Source organism: Propithecus coquereli, unplaced genomic scaffold (assembly GCF_000956105.1).
Source record: "Propithecus coquereli isolate 6110/MARCELLA unplaced genomic scaffold, Pcoq_1.0 Scaffold775, whole genome shotgun sequence".
NCBI classification, from domain to species: domain Eukaryota; kingdom Metazoa; phylum Chordata; class Mammalia; order Primates; family Indriidae; genus Propithecus; species Propithecus coquereli.
In genome coordinates, this window is record NW_012153896.1 from 375,464 (window position 1) to 396,736 (window position 21,273).

Genomic DNA, 21,273 nt, shown 5'->3' on the forward strand with positions numbered 1-21,273 from the left:
TGTGGGCTCTGGGCTCTGCCCATTCTCTGCCTGGGTCCTTTACCTTGGCCTGGAGTCCCGATTTCACCTTGTCCGTCTCTCCCAGGACGGGGGTCCATTGCTGGTCCCTGGCTCAGAGCAACCCCTGCCTCTGTGTCCCCATCACCTGTTTGCCCCCTGACACCCCTTGCTGTGTTACAACGGCTATTCCTCTGCCCTTTCATTCCTTTTTAACAAACAAATGTGTGAGTATCTGAGCACAAAAAAAAAAGAGAAAAAAAACAGGAGCAAAAAAAGTACGTGCTGAATAATTTCATTTGCATGAAATTCAAGAACAGATAAAACTGACCTGTGTCGATAGAGGTCAGGATCATAGGTGCCTCTGGGAGGTGGGGATTGACTGCAAGAGGCTTGAGGGAACTCTCAGGGTGGTGACGTGACAGGGGTGTGTATATCAGTCAAAACGCATCCGATTGCACACTTATGATCTATGCATTTCACTGTATGCAACGTTTGCCTCCGTTGTTGTTAAGGTTAAAATTTTTCATTGAGTGTCTACTACGTGCCAGAGCTGATGCCAGCAGGGAAGGAGTCGTACACACCTGCCTGCCGGAGCAGCTTACCCTCCAGCAGGTGCGGTTCCCATCCTCGGGCTGCACTGGCAGCTGCTCTCTGCCCTTGCGCTCACCTCCCTCCCTCGGGCTCCCTGCAGTGGGGATGGCAGTGGGGTGGACCGAAGGGGAGGATGCTGTCCTGAGGTCAGTCCACTCAGCCAGTTACACGGGTCCCACCAGCGGGGTTCAAGAGAAGGCAGGATGGAGGAGGCATGGAGCCTACAGACCCGGCTCCTGGCTGCAACTTCTACTCCTGGTGCGACCTTAAGCAGGTTGCCTATCCCCATGGGGCCAATTTCCTCATCTTTCATATGGGATTGTAATGTCTTCCTTGTCCTTTTGTCATGAGAGTGAAAGGCTCCGTTGTGAGGAAATTCATTGCCAGGGGTGGAATGGTCCTCATTTCCGTTTATTGCTGTGGTAGGTGGTTAAGAGCGCAGGCTGTCACAGGAGTCACACTGCCTGGCTTCAAACCCCAGCTGCTCATCAGCTGGGTGACTTCGGGCAAGTCAGCCAGCTCAAAGTTACCCAGATCAAGTCAAATCTCTCTGAGCCTCAGTTTCTCCATCTTTAAAATTGGAGTGACGGTGTTGAGGGTATCTACTAGGCTGTGCCAAGGACTCCATGCCATGCTTTTAGCGTAGTGCTGGGCATATGGTAGGCTCGCAGTAAACGGGAGCGAGTGCTTTCCTGCCAGGAGCGCTGGCAGGAGGGCCCCACATGGGGAGGGAGAAGGCAGGGGCAAATGGCTGCTGGTGGTAGCAAGGGAAAGGAGGAGCGTCACAGAATGAGAGTGGTCATCGTTGGTGGCGCTCAAAGGCATCCACCTGTCCCAGTCCTCTGTCCACCGCAGCCACGCCCAGACCTTGCGCATCGGTGGAGGGAACTGGCACGAGACAGTGCACTAAAGAGGGGGCTGTGGGCAAGGGATGGGCGTGGGGCGGAGGGAGCCATGGATCCCCGCAAACCCGCAGTGTGAAAAGTGCCAGAAAGCAACACTGTTTGGAGTTACTGCATGCAAGTGACTCCAGCAGAGACTGAGCGCACGCCGCTGGACGTGAATGGCAGGCAGTGACCGCGCCCCGCAGCCCTCCTTGAGAGTCACTCGTCCGGAGTCCTTGGGCTCGCGCCAGAGTTTCCTCGGTCGTCGGTTTCTTCCTCTTGGACCCGCGGCTCTGGGGCGCACACGACCACAAGCCCAAGGGCTCGCCGTGGTTGGAGGTGTAGACAGCGTCGGACGTCGGGTCTCAGAGCCAGCACAGCGCCAGGCCGCGGGGCGGGCGGGATGGGCGGGCAGGGCGGGCTCGGGCGTCGGGACCCCGCTCTGGAGGCGCCTTGGCCCCGCCCCGCCCCGCCCTCCCTCCGCCTCATTGGCAGCCACACGCGCGTCGAGGTTGCCAGGGCGACGGGTCGCTAAGCTGCGTGTCAGCGCCAACCCGAGCCAGTCGGCCTCCGGCGGAGGCAGCGGGGGAGGCCCGAGGGCGGGCGGCGGAGCTCGGCGCGCGGCGGCGGGGCCCCGAGCGGGCGCCTCCTCCCGGCCCGGCACGGCCCCCCTCCCGGCGCAGGGCCAGGCCGGGGCGGGGGGCCCCGGGGCCGGCGACTCTTTGGCCCCGTCGGGGCGGCCGGGGGCAGCAGCGGCGGGGCGATGCCGGGCGGTGGCGGCGGTGGCGGCCCCGGCCGGGGCCCGTGACCATGGGCATCGCCGAGTCCACGCCGGATGAGCTGCCGTCGGACGCGGAGGAGCAGCTGCGCAACGGCGAGCAGCAGCTGGAGCTGAGCGGGCGGCGGCTGCGGCGCCTGCCCAGCGCCGTGTGCGCGCTGAGCCGCCTGCAGAAGCTGTACGTGAGCGGCACCGGGCTGCGCGAGCTGCCCGAGGAGATCGAGGAGCTGCGCGAGCTGCGCATCCTGGCGCTCGACTTCAACAAGCTCGAGCGCCTGCCCGACGGCCTGTGTCGCCTGCCGCGCCTCACGCGCCTCTACTTGGGCAGCAACCGGCTGCTGGCGCTGCCCGCCGACTTCGCGCAGCTGCAGAGCCTGCGCTGCCTCTGGATCGAGGGCAACTTCCTGCGGCGCTTCCCGCGGCCGCTGCTGCGCCTGGTGGCGCTGCAGTCGCTGCAGATGGGCGACAACCGGCTGCGCGCACTGCCCGCCGAGCTGCCGCGCATGACGGGCTTGCGCGGCCTCTGGCTCTACGGCAACCGCTTCGAGGAGTTCCCGCCCGCGCTGCTGCGCATGGGCCGCCTGCACATCCTCGACCTCGACCGCAACCGCCTGGGCGGCTTCCCCGATCTGCACCCGCTGCGCGCGCTGCGCGTCTTCTCCTACGACCACAACCCGGTCACCGGGCCCCCGCGCGTCGCCGACACCGTCTTCCTAGTGGGCGAGGGCGCCGTCGAGCGCATGGCCGAACGCGACGAGCCCACGCCCCGGCCACCGCCCCGGCGCCGGGCACGGGCCTTTGAGGATGAGGAGGAAGAAAACCTGCTTATAGGGGGCGCTGGCTCCCGGGCTCTGCGACCCCCCAGGGGCAGCCTCCGCGCCCTGGAAGCCGCTCCAGGACTGGGCACCTGAGCCTGTGCTCTGGGTCATGGGCTTCGGCCACTCTGGGAGGAGGGGCCCTGGGAAGCTTTGGCTGCCCAGGCCTGTGGGAGCAGTAGGCCCCACTTGGAGCAATGGAGGGGCCGCTTTGGGCCAGCTGCCTGGGGGCCATCTTCAGATACTCCTGGGTAGTGAGAAGACCCGCCCTGGCTGAACTGGGAGCAGTTGTCAGACCAAGAAGTCTGGGCTGGGTCCAGTCCCCATAGAGCCACTGATAACACGACAGAGGTGCCGGCTTCCTCCTGGAATCAGGGCCACGGATGTCCATGGAATCATCACCTCTGGCTGGGTTTGGATGCACAGGGCACCCACCACCCTCCCTTCTTCTAGGGTTTGGATCTCCTAGACCTAGGCCCATCCTTTCTGGTGCAGGAGCCACTACCTCTGGGGTGGACCGTGTGCCTGTGTGAGGCTGAACTGCCCTTGGGAGGGGGGCCTGGCCCAGGGGCAGGGGCTTGCCGTGGGGCGGGTGCCCAGGACAGAAGTGGGAAACTGAGATTGAGGCCCTGACACCGCAGCTGCCCTCACCGCTCGCCAGGGCTCATAGTACGTACCTCCCCAGGCCCCCGAGATCTGTGTGGGGCACAGAAGGCAGGGGCTCCTCCCCCACCTAATATTTTGTTCTCTTCGCCCAGCATGGGCCTGGAATCTTGCTGGGGAACGAGAGCCCTCCCTCCCTTCCCCACAGCCTGAGCCTTCCAGCTGTCAAGTTTGAAAAGAAGCCACTGTGCCTCCAGGGCCTCCTGCACCGGAGAGAGGGGCTCCCCGCGCTGCGAGGCTGCTCAGCGCCTCTCCCGCTGCCTGCACTCTCCATTCCCTTAAATGGGCACAGCCAGGGTGGCTGGCACAGCGCACGGCACAGGACGGGCACTGTGTGCCCCCACTCTGTCACCAGGGACAGCCCTGAGGGGGTGAGGAGAGGGGCCTTGCTCTGGAATTCCCAGGGCCAGATCTTTCCTATCCAAGCAATAACAGGAGGAGGGGGACAGGGCCGAGGACACTCAGGGACACTGTAGGGGCAGGGGCCCCACATGGTAGTGTTTTCTTTAGGAAAAAAAAATACTGGCTGTAAACATAAATTATATTTCTTGGAGAAAGAATGTGCGTTTCCCACGTGCCTGTTTATTTATAAGCCCTGGGAGCATTGAGTCCCACTGCTGTGGGGACCCTGGGCTCTCTCTGGCACTGCCCCCGCCCACGTGCCCCAGCTCTGTGTCAGGCTGACCTGGCCGACCGTTGTGTGCTGTCTGTCTGGGGAAGGAGCACTCATCAGACAGGAGTGGCTTTGGCCACCCCAGGCTGCCCTCCCATCCAGCGCGCCCTCCCTTGGGCCGGCTGTCCCTCTTCCCCGGCTTAGTTCTCAGGTTCCTGGCTCTCGGGCTCTTCATATGGGCTGACCTTCTGCTGCCACCGCCGATCCTCCACCCCTCTGCGCCCCTACACTTGCTTCCCTTTGTCCGTCTCACTCTATTTTCGTCTTTCTCTCTCTCTCCTTCTTAGTCTCTTTTTGCTTAGTTTTGGCATTACTTTCTCTCCTCGTTCAGGAGAAAAAATAAATAAATAAAGGTTTAAAGAAAGGAAGAAAATTGTAAAACCTCAAGCTGGTGGCCCATCTCCCATGAGAAAATCCTGGCAGGCCTCCATCACCATGGCAACAGGGGCTGATGTCATATGGGGCCAATAGGTCAGGCCCTGCCCAGCAGCCCTGCTGGCACACGGCTGGGCCCGGCTGAGGAGGAGGCTGGGCAGGACCTGGAGCAGCCACTTTGCAAGCAAGAGGGAAGGCCTTGAACGGACAGAAAGAGGTGGTGGGCAGGAAGGACTGGAGGAAGAGGGGTCTGGGGCTCCAGACCTTGTCCCCTCCAGGGTTCCCCCGTGTTGATGTTCCATCAGGGTCAGTGGCCCTTCCTGGGGCCTGGGAACTTGCAGGGAGGAATTTGAGAGATCAGATGATCACTCAGGTGGCGCAGGAGCTGCAGCCGACCAGGGACTGGCCTCTTGGCCTGTAACTCGTATTACAGCGCAGGGGGTGGCCCCCAGGCCTGGGAAGAAAAGGCATGGGTTCCAGTCCAAGTCTTGTTATTGGCAGAGTGACCTTGTCAGTGCTCCCCTGGGCCTCAGTTTCTCTATCTGTACACAAAGGAGTTGGGTTTATTTGGATGCGATGCTGCAGCTCAAAGCTCCATCCACAGTATTTCTCTACCTTCCTTTCACACAAATCTTAGACAGGGGAAGGGGGCTGCAGAGGGAGCCACAGTCACCCTGGAGTGACTGCTGGCGTCAGACAGCTCAGACTTCCTTCCCCTCTCTGGTCTGTTTCCCGGTCCCTCCTCCCCTGCCGCATTCACTGAGGACTGAGACAGGGCGCCCTTTTGCTTTGTCAAACACAGCACCCTTAGCCAGGGTCACTGCCAACCCAGCAGGGGCTGCCAAGTCTGAGTTTCTCCCCGGGGAAAGGGAGAGCAGATTGTCAGAGTTGGTCCCCGGCTCTGCTGCCTGCTCACTGCCCACCGTCAGGAGCAGTCGTCGTCCCTTCTGGAAAGTTAGAGAATTTGGTTAAAGTGGTGCTGCTGCCTGGCTTTAGAGCACTATTGAGGTTCTCTGTCTCTGTGTGGAAATGGGGGGACAAGGGTAAGGAGGGGGCTATTGCCAGGGACAGCTGGGCATCACGGCTCCCCTCGGTGATGGAGAGAGCACTGTATTGGGGGTCCTGGCACTCCCCCACCCCCAACTTCCCAGGGCTTCACTTGGCCTCTGGGGAGCAAGGGCAAGGGGCCCCAGTGCTGTGCTGGGGCAGTCAGAGGTGGGTGGGGTGTGGGGGAGCAGGGCAGGGAAGGCCGGAAAGAGTCCTGTTTGTGCCAGGATTCGGGGGCAGAGGCCAAGGGAGCTGGCGGCCAGAGGAGGAAGGCAGGCTGTGGGAACCGTGATGAGGAGGGAGCAGAGGAGGCAGCAGGGCAGAAAACAGGCCAGAAGCGTGAGTGACTTGCCCATAAACGGTGGGGGGGCTCTTAGCCCAGCGCTCAGTGCTGTCCCGGGAGGAGCTGCTCTAACCCGAGTGGAATGGATGAGTATTGCAGCCTCATCTTGCTCTCCCGGGAGCCTCTGAGCCTCTAGGCGGGCAGACCTTGGCTAGCAGGCAGCAGGGTCTCTGGCGGGAGGGAGGACCCTTTCCCAGCTTTGCTTCACCATGCCCCACCCTCCCCCCACCCCCGCACCCTCAGGGCCTGGGAGGGGGGAGAACAGCATGCGGCAAGCCCCTCCCTGCTTCCAGTGCCACCGCGCACAGGCGTATGCAGCCATCTGTCCCAAAGCTTCCTCAAGACACCCGCCGCTCTTGTTCTGAAGACGAACATTTATTAGCACACCGAGGCCTGCTACACACAGCGTGTATTCAGACAGGCATCCCTGCCCAGGGGCTCACAATCTAACGAGACACGACACACACACAGGACACAGACACGGGGAGCGGGGCGAATTCACGGGAAACAGATGGTCAGGGAGCCACGAGCTGGGGCACACAGCGCGTTCGAGCCATGTCCTTCTGGTCGTCTTTGCGGGGGAGGGAGATAAGAGCAGGATGGGGCCCGGGATGGCCTTCCAGAAAGCAGTGGCATCTGGGAAGGACTTGCAAGAGAAAGAAAATACCAGAAGGCAGTGATCCCGAGTACAGGCAGGGATGGACGGCTATCTCAGAGTAGGTGGATGAAGACAGACCCAGAGAGGTGGAAGCAGAGGAAAGAGGCCAAAAGTCCAGGGAAGAGGCCAGCACTGGTGGCAAGGGACTGCCGCTTCTCCTGTGCCCGCGCTGTCTCTGCTCTCAGGCTCGGTTCTCCGGGGCTGCCGTCACGTACAGCCCGGAACAGGAGCTCTGACAAGGTGCTCCTGAGGCTACTTACCTGACCCCCAGGGCTCCCTCCAATCTCTGGAACAGAGATCAAGAGCCACAAGAAATAACCCCCTTTTAAAGGGACATTTAAGCCGGGTTGCAAGAAAGGGAGGGGGCGCACAGCTTCAGGTGGGGGACTGGGTGCGGCCCAAGGAGGCAGCTGCTGGCCCCAGGTGCTGGGGGGCAGGTGGCATGCGGGCCTGCTTCACCCCAGAGCAGGGCAAGGACCAGCAGGTGGACGCGTGACAGTGGGGATGTGCTCGTTCCTTGCGCCGGTGTCCGAAACAGATGTAGCACCCTCCTTCTGAAGTACCCTGAGAGCTGCCAGGCCTCAGCTTGCCCCGGGCCACGTGTGGGGAGGGACGGGTCGGATGGTTATTGCTTTGCTGTGGACGGAGAGAACACGGAGGAGGAAGGAGGCAGCTTGCCCAGGGCCACAGAGGCCAGAGAGGGAAGGGACTGGAACCTAGATTCTCAGGCCTTCAGGCTGGAACTTGCTCTTGAGTTGGACAGACTTTTCTAATCCTAAAGAACTCAACTAAAAGAGGGTTGAGAGAAGCCACAGGTCCAGCCAACAGACCCAGGGGTCTGTGTCTTTGCTCTCCCCTGCGGGGACCAGGAAGGAGACATGGGCCTGAAACTGCAGTGGCCCTGCAGGCAGCGCTGGGGCAGGGGAAGGTCCCTGCTTTGGTCTGTCGGACCTGCTTTGGAGGGTGGTGAGCGCCCCCTGGGAACTGAGGGAGGGGATGTCAGGCTGGGCGAGCTCAGGGGCACCCCGAGGCCTAGAGGAGACGCTCAATAAGCCTTGCTTCGGGCTGATCTGGGAGGAGCAGCGGCTCCCCTGCTTTCCGCACAGGTGATGGGCTCATATTCTAGATCTGAGGATGGGCTGAAAGCTCACGAAGGGCCTGGTCACCAGGGAAGTCAAATCCCAAAGGTGACAAGCTTGGGGGAGACTCAGCCCAGGGCTCCCCATCCCCTTCACCCACTGCCTCTTCCGCCGGGGAGGTGACAGAGGGCTGGGACCCACGGAGGAAACAGCCAAGGCCCTACTTTTTCACGATCCTTTATTAATCAGAACGGGCCTTGCCACAAAAAGCAGGGCCCATTCCCACAAAAATATGATTTTGCAAAGAGGAAATCTTGCTGGCTTAGAGGGTGCATGTGGTGGAAAAATTTTCTATGGTTCTTTTTTCCTTTTTTTGTTTTCTTCGGTTTTTCTTCATTTCTCTTTGCTGCAAAAAAATTTTTTTTTGTGACAGTGCGTTTTTGTTTAATTTTTTATAAAACACTTGCGCTCAAGGACTCAAACACGATACAAACGGTGGCCACCAATCCCCACCCCTGGGGGCCTTGGGGGCCCCCTTGGCTTTTTTGTGGCTGTTTTCCTTTGTCCCTTCCCTGGCGTTTGGTGCCAGTGGGCAGGTGTGGGGTCCTGGGGCAGGTGGAATTTGTACAGCAGTTACGTGGGCAGATGGTCACAAGAAAGGATACCTGAACAAGGTAACGACTAAGTCTAGGGCACCCACAAAGACGGCAGGCGACGCTCATGAAGGCGCCTGGGACACAGTGAAGAGACAGATGGGCCTGGGCTGGCCTCGGCTATCTCTGGAGGCTCTGGGGGGGAAGGGCAGGTGGGCCTTCCTCTCAGGTTTCACTAATAACAATTTGCTCCCAGGTAGCACCTTCAGAGTCCTCCTGCCATGACCCCCAGGTCAGGTGATGGTGGCCTCACAACCTCCCCTATGAGGTAGGTGAAGTATTATTACCATCATTTTACAGATGGGGAAACTGAGGCCCAGGGAGTGTGGGTGACTTGCCCAAGGTCCTGGAACGGTGGCAGGGCTCCAGTGCCCTCCCTCCACCCTCAAGTTCCCCCATTCCCTGCTCTCCTATGCCCTAGACCGACCCTGTCCCCTACCACCTGTCGCCTCCCATGGCCAGCTCACCTGGCCCACCGCCCACCACTTGCCGTCCTTCCCCAGAGTCCCGGAGCTACAGCTGCGCCCGCACCGGGAAACCCCAGGCAGGGCCACCAGTGTGCCTGGGTGCGGTCCGGTTGGGAACAGAACCTGCCAGGAGATGCTCTCTGCAGGTGATTGGCCAAGCGCTCCGTAGGCGGGGCTCGGAAAGGGGGCCGCCATTGCGGGGCCCACTGCGCTGCAGCGGTTGGATCTTGGGGAGCCCTCCAGCAGGGGAGGGGGCCCCCCGCGGGTTGGGGGAGGGGGCACAGGAAATCTAGGTGGATCCAAGGGAGGGGTGGAGAATGACAGATTCCCCTCCGCCTCTCGAGACTTGGACAGCACCCTCTGCTACTTCCACACAGCCTCTGAGGTCGCCGCCCTGCCATCCTGCCGGTGCGGAGGGTGCAGCTGGGGCAGACCCCATTTTAAGCAAAGCTACAATATAGAAACATCTGGATCTACAAGGAACATGGATGCCTATTTGCTTTACATTAGCATTCTTCACTCTACAAAACGATTCACCTACTAAGTACGATACTCCTCCAGGTCCCAGGGAGAGGGGATGGGGGCGGGGCTGCGAAAATTTTGTTACCGGCAAAAGGTGACCCGCCTACTGCCCAGAGGAGACAGCCCAGGGGGAAGCCTACTGAAGGAGAAAGGGTCCCAGGCGGCTCTGCTTTCGCCGAGCTCTGGATGCGGGGACCCTGTCCAGAAACCCCTTTCCTTGGGGTGTCAGGCCCATCAAAGGGAGAACTGTGGTCGACACTGTGGTGTCCAGGCGCCACCTGGTGGTGTGTTCTGGGAATGTCAGGCCCAGGCTCGCGGACCCCCAGGATTTGAGGCTCTGTCACCAGCTGGGTCTTCTATCAGTATCAGGACGCGCGTGGGGATGACAGGGCTTAAGCAGGGATCATCCTGAAATCTGCTGTCTCCAAGGGGAAGCCAGTTCTAGTCTCAGCAGTGGTGGAGGCAGAGAAACCACAGCTTCTTTGTGTGGGGCAACCTCAGAACTCACAGGGTCCTGGTCTCCGCCACCCCACTCCCTGCACTGTGCATGGGTGGCGGGGGCAGGTGGAGCTGCTCTGGGGACTGAGGAGTGGGGAAGGGTGAGGAGACAATCCTGGAGAAGGTCAGGCCATGGGACATCAGAGACCAGGCAGGACAAGAGGGAACGAAAGGGAAGGGCCACAGGCAGCACGAGGACGGAGCGGTGGAGGCGTGGGGTAGCGGCCTGCACAGGCAGGGAAAGGAAGGGCAGGAGGCTGGGAAGCGGAAGAGGACGGCCAGCACTGCTGGGCTGAGAGATCTGGGAAGGTCGGGGGGCTGGTCCTGGGAAGGAAGGGCGCCCTGGTGGAATGCTGTGCACACAGTAGGTGCCTAAAAGGTGTGGACCGACATTCAAGAGATGAAATTGCTAAGGAAGGAGCGACTGGAGGATCTGAGCAGAGGGAGGCGCCCAGGGGCGAGGGGGAGGACAAGGCGGATGGCAGGAGGCAGCCCAGTTCTCAGCCCAGCCCCGCTCCGGGGTCTGCCCCTCTTTCCTGCACCGCCCCACTCAGCCCTGCCGGCCTCTCCTCTCCCGCCCTGGCCTCCAGCTCCGCCTGGCCTTCACGAAACCTGACTTCTCTGCCTAGTCTTCAGCACTGCCAGCCCCAGGGGACAGGGAGGGAGAGTCCCCCACGCGCACACACACAACACACAACACAATACACAGGGCCACGGCTCCAGGACCCGGGAGCAGGCTATACACTATCGTTGGCATTCAGGGCCCAGCCGGCACCTGAAACTGCCCTGGGGACGGGCCTCTCCTGGCCAGGCCGGGGCCAAACGCCTCGGCCTCCCCTCCCCTGGGCCCGCGTCAGGGCTGGGGAGCGGGTGGCCTCTCTCCACTCCAGGCACTGCCTTAAAGAAAACGGGGGACCATGCCCACCTGGCGGGCCTCTGGAGGGATGTGCCCATCTGCCCATCTGGCTCTCGAGCTCTCCCCCACTTCTTTAGTATCAGCGAGTCAGGAAGGAATGGGGCAAAGCAGGAAAATGGCTCCCAGATCCCCTCCCCCAAGCTGGACTGGTGGGGGGTGGGGCTGGTACTTCCTAGAAATGGGGCCCAGTGGAGTCCTGGGACCCCTCCCTGGCTGAGCCCTCAGGGTCCTCCCCTCACCCACGGCAGGGGGGCCAGGCCGGGCATTGTGCATAAAGTGGTAAGGGCATGATGGGGACCCAGGCCCTTGGCCCCCTGGACCTCCCTTGGCCCCCTCAGGCCTTCAGCTGGTGCCACTGGGCTACAGGCTGTCGGGGACGGGCAATCATGTCCTTCCAGTGTTTGACCTCCCCTGGCCCGCTCTTCCAGGACAGGTAGATCTGGGGAGAGAGGGGAGAGCATGGCATTAGTGCAGTCTCTGGGGCACTGTCTCCTGCCCCCACCAGGGGGTGACACTCCAACTCCACCATGACACCCCAGTGTGGGGACCACAGGACCTCCGCCTGTAGTAACATTGCACTCTGCAGAGGCTCCCTCTTCCCTTCTCCTGCCAGCCTGACCTGTTTTCCTGGTGCATGCCCGCCACTCCAGCCTGGGCCTGCCTGGCCCTTTGGAATGAGACTGCTGACCTATTTTGCAGCGGGGGCTGAAGGTGGGGGTGGAGGAGTTCACCCCATGGCCTCCCCGCCCTACCTGTTAGGCACTGTCTCACTCACCTCAATTACAATTGTTCCTGCCTCCTGGGCACCTACTGCATGTCAGGCACTGAGCCAGGGGCTTCACACACATCGATCTGTGGTCCCCAAACCCCAGGCCATGGACCGGTAGCTGTGCGTGGCCTGTTAGCAACCAGGCCGCACAGGAGGTGAGCAGCGGGTGAGGAGCGAGCTGTTCCCCATGGCTGGCATCACCACCTAAGCTCCGGCTCCTGTCAGACCAGCAGGGGCATCAGATTCTCACGGGAGCGCGAACCCTACTGTAGACTGCGCGTGCCAGGAATCCAGGTTGTGCTCCTTATGAGAATCTAATGCCTGGGATCTGAGGCGGAGCTGAGGTGGTGATGCTAGTGCTGGGGAGCGGCTGCAAATACAGATTATCATCAGCAGAGAGGTTTGACTGCACAATAAATGTAATGTGCTTGAATCATCCTAAAACCATCCCTACCCCCAACCCTCCGGTCCATGGAAAAACTGTCTTCCATGAAACTGGTCCCTGGTGCCAAAAAGGCTGGGGACCGCTGACACAGATCATCGAATCCTACAACTGTGAGGTAGGTTTATCATGTTAGCATCCCCATTCTTCAGATGGGGAAACTAAGGCACAAGGGTTATGAGACTTAGCCATAGTCATAGAGTCTACAAGTGGTGCAGAGGGATTCAAATCCAGTTTTTTGGGCTCTGCACTACCAGCCCAATCCTGCCTCCCTGTTAGGGGCTTCCTAGCCTCTCAGGGGTGCATGTGTGGGTCCCCAGGGTCCCCCAGGGTGGGCCCAGCTGACCTAGACTTGGGACTGGTGGGTGATTAGAGCGCAGGCATTGGGGGGAAAGGAGGAGGTGCACGGATTGGGGGCCTTCTGTCGGGTGCTGGCCAGGGCTCCTTACGTCTGTCAAGGTCACAGAGAATAAGGGGAGACAGAGGATGTCACAGGCCAGCGGGACAAGGAACTCAGTGCAGCGTGGTGCCCTGCGTTAGACCCTGGGACTGAGAGAGGACGTTAACAGAAAAGCTGGTGAAATACAAATAACGCCTGGAGTTTACTTCACAGCGACGCCCCAGGTCGGTTCCTTAGGCTGCGGCAAATGTGCCACCGTAACATGAGGCCGACAACTGCGCCAGCTGGGCGAGGGTACACAGGAACTCTCTGCCCTACCTTTGCCACTTCTCTACAAACCTAAAATTATTCCAAAATAAAAAGAAAATTTAAAAAAGAGAGAGGAGAAACCCCCAGCTCTGCCGGGTGCAGGTAGAGCGACCCCACTCAGCCTCAGGCCTTCTCTGCACAATGGGCTGACGGTGGTACCCGCCTCGCAGACACCCGCCTCGCAGACGGCTGGGACAGTGCGTGCCGTGCACTCAGCGGCGCATGGCGGGTGCCCCCCCCACCCCATGGTGAGTTCCCTCAGCCAGTGGGCTCCATCCCTCTGAAGCCGGCTGACCATTCACCCCCACAGGGTCACGGAGCCTGGGCCACTAGGTGTCTGCCACATTTGTGACCTCGGCCTAGCATGACTCTCACAGCCTGGAGCGATGCCAGGTGGGCAGCAGGGGCAGACTCCTGGCTTCCAGGGCTGAGCGGGGCTGGGAGCCAGAAGGATGCAGAGACCCTTGGGCTCCCCAAGCTACCAAGGCCAAAACAAGAACAAATCCACCTTTGCCTTGGTTTGGCCAATGGAAGATAGCACTGTTTCAAAAGGAGCTGTAATTGGTATCTACGGAACATTCAACTCCCAAGGGCTAATTCCAAAAGAACCTAGACGCAGATATGGTTACCTGGCCCTTGGACTGAGCTGGTCATCGGGGGCCGAGCAGACCCCAGCCCTGTGCGGAGCACATGCTCTCTCTGGAGCATGTATGGGTGGCACTGTGCCGGGAGCTGTCCCACCTGTGACCACAGGTTGGCCAGTCATGCTCCCTGTGCTGTACCTGGTGGCAGGCAGGAGCAGCTCTCCTCTCTGAGGCCAGGCTGCCCCCTGGCCCCAACAGCTGACCTCCTTATTTCCATCTGTCTGAGGGATGCCTCACCTCAGCTCCCTTCCTTGCGGGGGCCCAGGTCCCCCCCGCCTACGGCAATTCCCTCGGTGAACTATCATCTCCCCTCACTCACTCCTGGCACCTACCCTTCCCCCCGCCCGCCTGCTCACGAGTTCCACGCCCTGCTCCTGGGCAAATGGCCAGGACTGAATGAACACACACGCCCTTAGTAGGAACCTTTCAAAAATAACTCTTAGTATAATACTAGCTAACATATATGTTCCAAGTATCATGCTGAACGTCTCACCTGCGTTATTTAACTCATGCAACACACTGTGAGGTTAGGACTGTCCTACTCTCGTTTTGAGAGGAGGAAATGAAGCTCAAGAGAGGCTACAGCTGTTAAGAGGTGGGGCTGGGACCTGGACCAAGGCAGTGTGACTCCCGAGCCCACGCTCTCAACGCTAAACTGCAAATAAACACAGGAACAGACATTTCAAAGTAGAAAAATGGAAGGGTTTATGTCACAGAATCACATCCTGGAAAAAGTCACCGTATAAATTTGGTTCATGTGTGTTAAGAAGAGGTTACTTTCTACAAGACCGTCTACATATTTCGGGCAGTTCTTATACCACCCTGTGAAATTCCGTAGGGTCACTATTAGTGGCTCCATTTTACAGATGAGAACACTGAAGCTTGGAGAGGCCGAGCGACTCGCCCAAGGTTATACAGTTGTTTATCGGCAGACGAGGTGGGAACTGAAGTCAGTTTCTTTGGAGTCTGGCTGCTGCTCTCAATACTGCCTCGCCTAGCTTGCCCTGTGCACGTGGGACCCCGGGCAACACCGTGTGAAGGTCATTGCCCCGTCTAAGAGTCCTACCCAGAAAACCTTCCTTTGAGATCAGGGCATTTCTCTCTCCCACTTCCTTCTTTCCCTGCTCTTCCAGAAGTCTGTCCTGAGCTGACCAACCCACAGGAGGACATTTAGGGAGGAAGTTTCGGGAGGGTCTCATCCAATCCCCTCATTTTTAGATGAAGAAATAGAGGCCCAAGAAGGGAAGGGACTGACCCTGACCTCTCCTGGTGCCCACCCGCTTCCCCTGCTGCTTCTTTTAAGGAACAGACCGCCGCTGGGCACCAGCTGTATGGGCCACACCGCCCGCCTCGCCCCTACCTTGCCGATGACGTCGTTGCGGCTGAGCCTGTCCTTGTCCATAACGGTGATGATGATGGTCGTCTCCCTCAGCTTTTCCGTGGGGATATCAAAGGCAAAGGACTCGTTGAAGATGGGGTTCAGGTTCCTCTTCATCGTCACCGTCTTCTTTTTCTCCACCCGCTTGTCCTTGTACATTAGCCACACCTTCACGTAGGGGTCTGGGGGGCGGTAGGGGAACGGTTAGAGGGATAGCGGGCGGGGGGCCTCCAGGTGTGGAAGCCCAAGGCAGGAGGGGCTGTACGCTTTTCCCAGAGGGCGAGAAAAGGCCCAGCAAGCACAAGAGAGATCTGAGGGCGTCAGCGGGCAGACCTCAGCCATTGCCTAGTGACTTCTTGTTAACACGAATGAGGAAACCAAGCCCCAGAGAGGCCAGGTCTTGCCTGAAGTCACAGACAAGTAGCATCGGAGCTGGGGCTAGAACCCAGGTCTTCCCGCCGCAATGTTCCCCTCTTCCTGATTCTGGGAAAGACAGTCCACAGGAGGCCAGCCCTGAGGGTGCTCCAAAGGGGCCACCAAGGTCTCTAGGGTGGAGAAGCTGGGACCAGAGGTAGGGGTTCGAGGTGAGAGTCACAGCACAGGCCCTGCTGTCCACATCCAGTGTAAACCGAGTGTCCCAGGACCTCCCCAGCCCGCCTGTCCTCTGCCGTGAGGAGCCCCAGCACCTGATGTGCCCCCGATGTCCATGGCTTTGAGGTTCCGGGCTTTGATGATGTTCACGATGATGGAGTTGGCGGAGGGGTTGTAGCAGAGAGACAAGAGCAGCTCCCCTCGGCTCCCCTGGGGGGACAACAGGATGGGTGTGGGGAATGGCTGGAGAGCACTCCGGTTGTCCCAGCTGCCACCAGACCCCTCTGCCCTGACCCGGGAGCTTACCCATCCCCTCTGTCTGTCACCTCTGTCACACTGTCTCCCCTCATCACACCGTACCCCTCGCGGGGCCCTGGTTCCCGGAACGGACCACTGGGTTCTTTCTCACAGACCAGGGGAGGCCCCGAGCGCCACGTGCCGGCGCTCAGGCTGCTGGTGGGAGCTCTGCTCCCCTGGGGCCCGCCCATCCGCACCTCCCCACAGCCTGAGCCCCCTCCCGCCAAGGCCCCCCAGTGGGGTCCTTACACTCCCATCGCTGCATGGCTTCAGATCCTTCCAGAAGGTCTGCATCTGGGTCAGGTCCACCTTGTTGAGGGGGATGGACACCTCCCCGATGGGGTCGTTGCGGCTAAAGCGGTCATAGTCCAGGACTTGGAGGTAGAGGACCCTCTGCACCACCTTCTCATAGGGAAAACCTGGGGGGATGGGCGAGTGCCAGTGAAGAGGGAACAAGGGGACCACGCAGGGCCCGGGAAGGAAGGCAGGCCCTCTGCCCTCCCCCTGCTGCCCCACCTAGGCCAGCAGGCAACACCTGGCTGCAATTAGGCTTTACTGGGGAGCTAACGAGCTGTTGTTGTTTCATGGGACTCCCTCAACAATTCGCCAAGGCGGATGGTGTCTTGTCCGTTTTACAGATGAGGAAACTGAGGCCCAGGTGGTTTGCCCAAAGTCCAACGGCTAATAAAGAGCAGAACTGGGATCACCCACTCACTCATTCACCTGTGTCCTTCTCGGTGGCTGGGTAGCGGCCCCCTCGCTCCCCGGGCAGCCACTACCTACTATACTGAGGCAAGCCTGGGCAAGTAGCTCCACCTAGGGCGGCCACAGCTGCCAGGACGCGAGCCCCAGGACACTCGGGGCAGAGGGAAATGGCAAAGGCATCGACTCAGGAGAGGACAGGTGTCCTGTGCCCCCCTCCCCCCTCCCTCCTTCCAATGCATCAGTCTGTCCTTCCGTTCTTCCTCCCGCAGCTGTCCCCTTCTCACGGCCACCTCCCTCGTCCAAGCCACTGGCACCTCTTGCCTAGACAGCCGCAAGCGCCTCCGAATGCCCTCCCCGCTTCCACGCTCTGTCCTACGGCCCATTCTCAACGCAGCAGCCAGAGTGACCTTTTAAAAATAGAAATCACATCATGATACTCTCCTGCTTAAAGCCACTCAGTGGTTCCCAGCGCACTCAGAACAAAAGCCGGCAGCCCCACCTTGGCTTCCAGTCCTCCCACAGTCTGGCCCGGCTGTCCTCTCCCTGCCTGTCTCGTGACCACTCTTCGCTCAGCGGCTGACTCCAGCCCCCTTGGCCTGCGCACCGGCCCTGCGACAGCCTCCGGGCCTGGCACACGCTAGCCTCCACCACACCCCCTCCCAGCATCCTCATCCTTCAGGTCTCAGCTCTTTCCTGACGTCCCAGGGGCAGTGTCGGGTCCCCTGCTACACGCTCTAGTGCTTTCCTCTCGCAACGCGTGTCGCGAGCCGCAACAGTGATTTCTCCGTCTGTTTCCCTGGTCATTGCCTGGCTCTCCCAGTAGGCCAGGAGTTCCAGGAAGGCATCTCTGTATCAGCCTCTGGATCCCAGCGTCTAACACCGTTTTTGGCACGTAGTAGGCACTTGATAAACATTCGTTAAGTGAATAAATAATTGAACGGGTGAATAAATGCCAGTGAGCTGCCTGGTGGAGCCGCAGGAACGTGCCCAGGTGAAGCGGGAGCCAAGGGGAGGATGAGGGGGCTGCGAGCTGGGGGAGGGAGCCAGGGCAGGGTCTGGAGCCACGAGGAGGGGCTGGCCTGGGAGGTGCAGGGGCACAGGCCAGGAGATCCTGAACCTGCGGTGAGCAGGGAGGAGAGGACATCTAACACCTCTGCCGACTGGTGGTGCAGAGGAAGGAAAGGAAGAGCTCCAGTACGTTCTACCTCCTTCACCCAGAGACGCCGGAAGCACAGAGAAGCCCGTGCAGGAGCAGAGAGCTAAACAGCAGGTCCTTCAGATCCATTCACGGTCCCTTTCCTTACATTAAGGGAAGCTGTGCGTTATTCATCTCAGAGTTCCCCAGGGATCTTGCTCAGGTGACCCCTGGCTTCTATTCAGGTTAAATGCATGAGGACAAGTGTTCTGGGAATGTTGGGGGCTCCAAGAGGTCCCAGCACCCGAGTCAGCGCTCTTTAAAACCAGAGGAGGTAGGCTCCAATCTGGCAAACTCCTATTCATCCACCAGAACCCATCTTGAATGGCCCCTCTTCTGGGAAATTTTCTTCAGCACCACCAAGGTGAGCCCACACTAGGCTCCCACAGCTCCTGTCATGCTGTGCATGGCATAATTATCTGCACGTCCTCCACTGCACCAGGGACGCCTTGAGGGCCATAACAGTGACTCATTCTTTTCTGCATTCCCACTACCCAGGAGAGTGTCCAGCTCACAGGTGACGCTGGGTGCATGACTGCGGAAGGGATTGGTGGATTGGGGCTCTGCCCATAAACCTCGCCCTGTCGCTGGCTACACACACCTCGAGACAGCCAAGTCGCTTGCTGGTTGTGTTGTCTCTAAACTGGCCCCCACACTGACCTGGGGGGCTGGAGTCTAGCAACACATGGGCATCCACTGCTCATCCTCAGTGACTTATTAGTGGGTGAGCAGGCTGTCACCTTGCAGAAGAGGTGGGGTGTCCAGTGGCTGGGACAGAAGATGGGGAAAGGTCCCTGGGGGTGCACACTGAAGGTTCTGGAAAGCAGGGCTCCAGGCAGTTGGATTAGGGCTTGACTCTCACTGGCTGAACCAGGCTTTCAGGAAAGGCTTATGGCTTCTCTAAGCGGGGTCCTAGCACCCAAAGGCCCTGGGGTAGAAATTGCTCCCTAATCACACACGCAGCTTCCTGGTTACCTTGAATCCTCAGAGATAAGAGGTAAAGGTGGGGCCTTCAGAGAGGGCTTGCAGGAGAGAGAAAGGACATTTGTCTCTGCCACCTGCAGACAGGTTTCAGAGCCCTTGTTCCCATCCCGTGCAGGGGAGGGTCAGCAACAGATGGAGTGTGTTTTTTAACAACCTGGTATCAAGCATTTTCCAGGTGTCAGGTACTGCTCTAAATGCTTTTACAACTTATTAATTTGTTTAATCCTCGCTTTATTATTATCTCTATTTTATAGATGAGGAAACTAAGGCAGAGAGAGGTTCAGGAACTCGCCCAACGTCACACAGCTAGTAAGTGGCAGAGCTGGGATTTGAACCCAGGCAGCCTGGGCCACAATCTGTGCTCATAACACTACACTCTGGGTGCTCCACCTCTGAATCCCATGGGTGCCTCCCTCCCTCCCTGGCCTCCTTAAGAGGAGCTCTGTGTCTGGGCTGAAACGCCAGGCAGTGGCCATGATGCTGGCTCCACTGGGCCGCTGTGACCTGCTCTCAGCTAGACACAAAATGCGTCAGGTTAACGGACCCGAGATACATGCCTGTGTGGGTGTGTACAGGCGTGCGTGCATGCGTGTGTATCTGTACACGGGCACGCATGTGAGTGTGCACACATGCATACCTGCTTGCGTGTGTGCTTGTATGTTTGTGTACCTGCAGGAGTATGTATGCACGTGTCTGTGCATGTGGCCACGTGTGTGGTTGGGTGGGGGGTGCTGGACGGCAAGAGTGACCATGGGTGGGAGGGTGGCACCAGCCTCACCTTCAAAGAGGAAGGTCTCGTTCCAGTGGGGGTTCAGGTTCTTCCGCTTCACCTTGGTCTCCAGCTTGTGCTTCTTGTCTGGCAGCAGGTAGATCTTGACAAAGGGGTCGCTGGTGCCGCTGAAGTCCTTGGCCGGCAGCTCCTGGGCCTTCATGATCTTCACGGTGAGCGTGGACTCCTGGAAGTTGTAGCCGACGCTGAACTGGATCCGGCCCAGGTTCTCTCGGCTGCAGCCCTCGTGGGCCTCGTCCTCCTCGGAGCCTGGGGAGAGCTGGGGGCGGGGAGAGGCCAGCAGGGTTGGGGGGGCTCTGCTGCCCCCAGGCCCCTCCTGCAGCCCAGTGCGGTTGAGAGGCCTCCATGTGCCCAGGCAAGCCCAGCTGTTTAGAGCTTCCCTCTCCTTCTGGTCACAGCGTGGGGCTGCGCAGGCTAGTGGGGGTGGCCCGTCCCACATTCACCTCCAGCAGGGGATGCTCAGGTCACGGGCAAGTGCCTTGACCAAGGTCTTCCAGGGAGGGAGGTAAAGAGGTGGCAGAGCGGGACAGCCCTGTGTCGTGAACCCCAGAGCAGTGCATGGCACCCCACTTCCCAGCCTCGCTTTGCAACCCTGGGTCTGCCCCCGTCCCAGGCTCCAGCACGGGCTGCCTCGGCCTCCCAGGCCCCAGCTGCCCGGTGGGTGCTGGGGTTTCTGAGCTCCCCTCCGTCACTGCCACCTCCCACGGCACTGCAGGGCCCACTGTGGGACACACCTACACAATCCTGGGCTACACAACAGATGCGGGAGGTCGCTCACATCTCAAAAGAATTTACTGCAATATTTCTTTGGAAAGTGACTCTCTGGGGTGCTGAGAATGATGTGATTTATAAAATGAGAGAGGCAAGTTTTCAGGAGCAATGTCTATTTGTGTAAGGTGGTGTCACCAGGGACGAGAAAAATTCAGATTCCCCAGGCTGCGTCCCCAGGCAGTCTGACCGCATGGGGCTGGTGGGGGTGTGGGCGTCAGCGTTGTTTAAAAGGCGCTTCAGGTGACTGTATTGCTCATGGGGGCTGAAGACCGCTGGAAGGGAGGGCACGTGGGCTGACCCAGCAAAGGACGGTCACACAGAGGGTGGGGTGCATGTCACATTCCCATCCCGACACTGAAACAGGAAGCAGTTGGGACGAGGGTCTCCCAGCCAAGAGTCTGAGACTGTGGCTACTCACTGGGAGTACCTGGAGGTTTTAGGACCCTGCCCACCCTCCGGCTGCCTGGGCCAGCCCCAGATGACCCCCAACAACAGACCCTGTCGGGGGGGGGGGGTCCTCATGGCCCAGGCATCTCTGTCTGGTGATTGGGTGAGGGACCAGAGTGGGACCCAGGGCACCGTGGTTAAGATGAAACTTCAGGCACCTGTTTTCTCTCCCCTCCATCCGCTGCAGAAACCTCTGCGCGCCCCGCCCCCTGCATCCTGGAGAGGTAGCCCCGGCTCTGAAATACTAAGTAACACAGACAGTAGCAATGCCTGTGGTGGGCACCTACCACAGCATTACATCGCCTTCTTGCTGAACCCTGACAACACCAAGGCAAGGCAGCTGTCACCACCCTCTAGCTGAGGAGAATGGCTCAGAGAGGTTAAGTCACATGCCTAAGATTGCATAGTGGTGTGGACCCTCTCTGCCTTAAAAGCCTGCTCCTTCCTCCTGAGCAGGCCCACGCCCAGGGCGAGGGTGAGATTTCCCCACCAGCTGGCAAAGACAGCCACGCCAGGTGAAAAGCATCCACGTCACACTCACAATAAAGAGTAACTACAGGCCTGGCAGGCCGCCTGCGGCACCAGGCCC

General features: G+C 59.6%; 2 protein-coding genes across 2 annotated transcripts in view; one reads left to right on the forward strand and one right to left on the reverse strand.

Annotated features, from left to right (window-relative positions):
• The first annotated feature begins 2,095 nt into the window (after nucleotides 1-2,095).
• LRRC10B (leucine rich repeat containing 10B) lies at nucleotides 2,096-4,291 on the forward strand. Its single transcript, XM_012662733.1, has one exon. It carries the CDS (start codon nucleotides 2,286-2,288, stop codon nucleotides 3,162-3,164), a length of 879 nt encoding a protein of 292 aa, XP_012518187.1. The 5' UTR covers nucleotides 2,096-2,285; the 3' UTR covers nucleotides 3,165-4,291.
• A 6,457-nt stretch (nucleotides 4,292-10,748) lies between these two features.
• Nucleotides 10,749-21,273, reverse strand: part of SYT7 (synaptotagmin VII) — a 66,449-nt gene continuing 55,924 nt past the window's right edge. The window contains exons 7-11 of the mRNA XM_012662695.1: nucleotides 19,455-19,725; nucleotides 16,042-16,211; nucleotides 15,591-15,705; nucleotides 14,887-15,086; nucleotides 10,749-11,401 (exon numbers count right to left, since the gene is read on the reverse strand). Coding sequence (XP_012518149.1) covers nucleotides 11,297-11,401; nucleotides 14,887-15,086; nucleotides 15,591-15,705; nucleotides 16,042-16,211; nucleotides 19,455-19,725 — 861 coding nt within the window. The 3' untranslated portion in view covers nucleotides 10,749-11,296. The remainder of the gene's footprint in view (nucleotides 11,402-14,886; nucleotides 15,087-15,590; nucleotides 15,706-16,041; nucleotides 16,212-19,454; nucleotides 19,726-21,273) is intronic.

Excerpts from the sequence above, each read along its gene's own strand:
- LRRC10B (XM_012662733.1), top strand. The coding sequence starts at position 2,286 with ATGGGCATCGCCGAGTCCACGCCGGATGAGCTGCCGTCGGACGCGGAG.